Source organism: Triticum aestivum, chromosome 3B (assembly GCF_018294505.1).
Source record: "Triticum aestivum cultivar Chinese Spring chromosome 3B, IWGSC CS RefSeq v2.1, whole genome shotgun sequence".
Classification (NCBI taxonomy): Eukaryota; Viridiplantae; Streptophyta; class Magnoliopsida; order Poales; family Poaceae; genus Triticum; species Triticum aestivum.
The window spans coordinates 526,909,212-526,912,757 of NC_057801.1; the positions used below are offsets into that span (position 1 = coordinate 526,909,212).

General features: G+C 46.5%; 1 protein-coding gene across 1 annotated transcript; it reads left to right on the forward strand.

Annotated features, from left to right (window-relative positions):
• Window positions 1-775: 775 nt before the first annotated feature.
• LOC543017 (MADS-box transcription factor 32) lies at window positions 776-3,306 on the forward strand. The gene is made up of 7 exons (XM_044494023.1): window positions 776-1,194; window positions 1,300-1,366; window positions 1,455-1,516; window positions 1,609-1,750; window positions 1,848-1,889; window positions 2,791-2,866; window positions 2,964-3,306. Exons 1-7 carry the CDS (start codon window positions 1,004-1,006, stop codon window positions 2,972-2,974), a joined length of 591 nt encoding a protein of 196 aa, XP_044349958.1. The 5' UTR covers window positions 776-1,003; the 3' UTR covers window positions 2,975-3,306.
• Window positions 3,307-3,546: the final 240 nt, after the last annotated feature.

The window sequence follows — 3,546 nt, forward strand, 5'->3', positions numbered from 1 at the left end:
GGTTATAACAAAAAGCTTCCTTGTACAGACTTTCAAGTGGTTGCGCGTGTCTATTTTACATGACAATTGTTGTATCTAAAACTTTTCATGTTTTAATCTTCTTTTTTAATAGAAAAAATATTCTATTTCGATGAAAGATGTGCCCAGCTGTTTTTACATGCCATGCCAAATTGTTTGTACACAACTATATTTGTATGTAACGCTATATATTTTAAATCTTGACCGTTGCTGCATAAAATTGACGATCAAGATAATTTAATACATGTGGATGAACGTGATGTCTTGTTTGCCTCTTGTCTTAAGTATATAATAGATAGTCCCTCAAAAACAAAAACAAAAAGTATATATTAGATAGATATGAGTTGACTAAGGAGCTAAACTTTTTGAGGTTGTACATCAAACATTGATGTGTGTCTACAAAGTTTTTGAGAATGTTTGAATATGTACTTTTTTTCAAGAAAATCGATCTCACCTAATATGAGATCTCACATAAGTCTCCCTCACCCTATCGTTAAGAATAATAACGGCAGGGAAAATGATCAGATCCCGAAATTTTTAGAAAGCAGAGTTTCGAAAAAGATCAAAACAGTGAATTTGGCCACCCTGGCCGCATCCACTGTCGTGGAGGACAGTCGACACGTCTCCGTCGTCTCAGCCTTGCTCCCTCCCACGCCTGCAGAAAAGCAAGCAAAGCCAGGCCTGACACGCGACTAGACTATCTTGTCTTACTTCGGAGGGCCACCCCGTCTTTAAACCAGAAAAAACCCAATCGCTCTCGCCCGGCCAAGGCCAACTACTACAAGCACCCCGAAGAAGCAGCAACTGTTACATCCCCCTCCTCCACGCAGCAGCACAGTAGAGCAGAGAGCTAGTCGCTCGCGCGGCGCGGGCAATCCAAACCTTTCCTTATTCTTGCAAGGTCTCGGAAACGGAAAGGCCCCTGCTCCGCTGCGCGTTTGCGAGTTTGGGAAGAAGCCTTGCCTGCCGGAAGCGGGGAAACGAGATGGGGCGAGGGCGCAGCGAGATAAAGAGGATCGACAACCCCACGCAGCGCCAGTCCACCTTCTACAAGCGCAGGGACGGCCTCTTCAAGAAGGCCCGGGAGCTCGCCGTCCTCTGCGACGCCGACCTCCTCCTCCTCCTCTTCTCCGCCTCCGGCAAGCTCTACCAGTACCTCGCGCCCACCGTCCCCTCGTAAGCCAATCACCTCACCGACCTACCCGCTCGTTCAATTAACCTCTGTACTGATTTCCTTGTACGTCCGCCCATGCTTGCTCGTGCATCTCTTATTCTTGGCAGTGTCAAGGAGTTTGTCGAGAGGTACGAGGCTGCGACGCACACCAAAGTTTGGTCCGACATCCGCCAGGTACGTGAGTGGTACTATTGCAATGCTTCGATTCAGATTTCAGAGTGATGATGCGGTTCTGATAGAGCGCCCCTTTTGCATCGAGCAGGAGAGGCGCGCCGAGCTGGAGAAGGTGGCCAAGATGTGCGACCTCTTGGAGAAGGAGCTGAGGCAAGTAAAGCATAGAGTATACATGGCCGGCCAGCGCGCGCGTGGCTGCACTCCGCCCGTTTTGATCTCACTGCGTGTTAATCTGTTGGTAGGTTCATGACGGTTGACGACGGGGAGCAGTACTCGGTGCCGTCGCTGGCGGCGCTGGAGCACAACCTGGAGGCGGCCATGCACAAGGTGCGCTCCGAGAAGGACCGCAAGATCGGGGGCGAGATGAGCTACCTCGAGAACATGGTGAGCGTGCGGTGCACCCCTCTTCAATCGACTCGTTTGCATATTTTTTTACTTAGCGCGGTGACTCGCCTAATGTTTTGTTCCGTGCTGCATGCAGATCAGGGGGAAACAAGCGGAGCGCTACGGCCTGTGTGACAAGGTGAGCGCTTCTAGATTCTTTCCAAGTTCCTGCGGCGTTCATCAGTGGTGTTATTATTAACCAGAGAGGACAAAAACAGTACCCAGTCAGAAGATTTTGAAACCCTTCAATGAATCTGAAGCAATGGTACTACTACTTGAAGAAGTAGCAAGTGGAGTGATTTATAGTAGTTGTATAACCATCATTGGCAGGGTTCCATGATGATGTCTCGGTTGTGCTTAGTTGAAGTAGCAACCGGCTTAGTCTTCTACTCCTTTTTAGCACGAGTATAAATCCTTATAGTTGAAAAACGGGCACCATAGATCACACTGTTTCTAGAACAAAAGTCAAGAAATTTTATACGTAGTACGTACTTGTAGAGCGACTGTTCTATGGAATAGGACCTTGGTATAGATGCCTGGATATACACAGACAGTAGCAAAAATAGGCGTTTCTTTTTCCCATCTACAAAAAATAGGATTCCATCCGAAATGAAAAAATAGGAGCCTCCATCAAGATGAGGAGGCGTGCTCGCCCTACTCATGGTAGCGCTCAGTAAATGGAGTGCTCCATTGCGAGTCACGAAGTGACACAAAGCCTACCGACCTACAACACGTAGACCCGTTCATTGCAGCTTCTTTACATTGGAGGTGGAATAACTTTTCACTCCCTGCAAGCAACGGCGTGAGGCTAAGGCCAGGCTAGCCTACGTGCACCGCAGGGGTAGCCTGCCCAAGCCTATCTGAACTGGACAGCTAGCTACTACTCTTTGGCGCATATATAAACTTCTTTACATTTTTCTTACTTTGTTTCTTTCAAGAATGTTTATCAGCCGTCGAGTTTTTTGTTCATGATATTTTGTGCTTCTCACGACCAATCCCGCTGCAATTTGGTTATGTTTATGTAATTTTATTATCCACAGCTTGCTCATGCTCAGAGCCTCAAGGTCGTTGAAGGTGGATCCACCTCGCTGAACAACGGCCTGGACCTCAAACTTGGTAGGTTCTCCCAGTCGATTCAGAACCTAGGTACAGTACAAGTAAGTAGGTCGCAGATCTGACGTGTGCCTTGTGCAATGCTTGCAAATGCACGCAGGATTCAACTAGGAACGGATGAAAGCTTCTGGCCGTGGGGTTCTGCTCTAGTGTTGCTTTTGAGCTCGAGTGTTATGTCAAGTTCAAATATTCTGCAATTTCCTTCGAAGGGATTGTATAAACTTGTAAGAGACCACTGTCTTATGAGATGTTTGGCTTAGGCTGGACTGGGCTGTGCGTTGTGCCTCCAATAGGTGGAATTTTATACCAGTCCAGTATTGCAATAATGTAGTTAACGGTCACTTCTTGCTCTAGTTCGTACGTTCTTCATCAATGTGGACCATTCGTGTTTTTCTCGATTTCTGCTGCTTATTGTATGACGTTCTTGATTACGTCTTCATCTCTGTTGATTCCCAGGCATGCTGGCCAGCATCTTCTAATTTTCTGCCGGTCTTTATTTTGTCTGATCCTGAAAATATAACATTGTGCATTTGATTCAAAAAAATAAAGAGATCGCAACAACAGTACATAAAATCTGATGAAGAAAACAGGTTTGCAACAATTCCAGTAAGGCAAGAGAAAAGACAGTCTCAACTTGAAACATCGAAGAGAACAACAAAAATGAGGTCGGTAAAAACGTATCC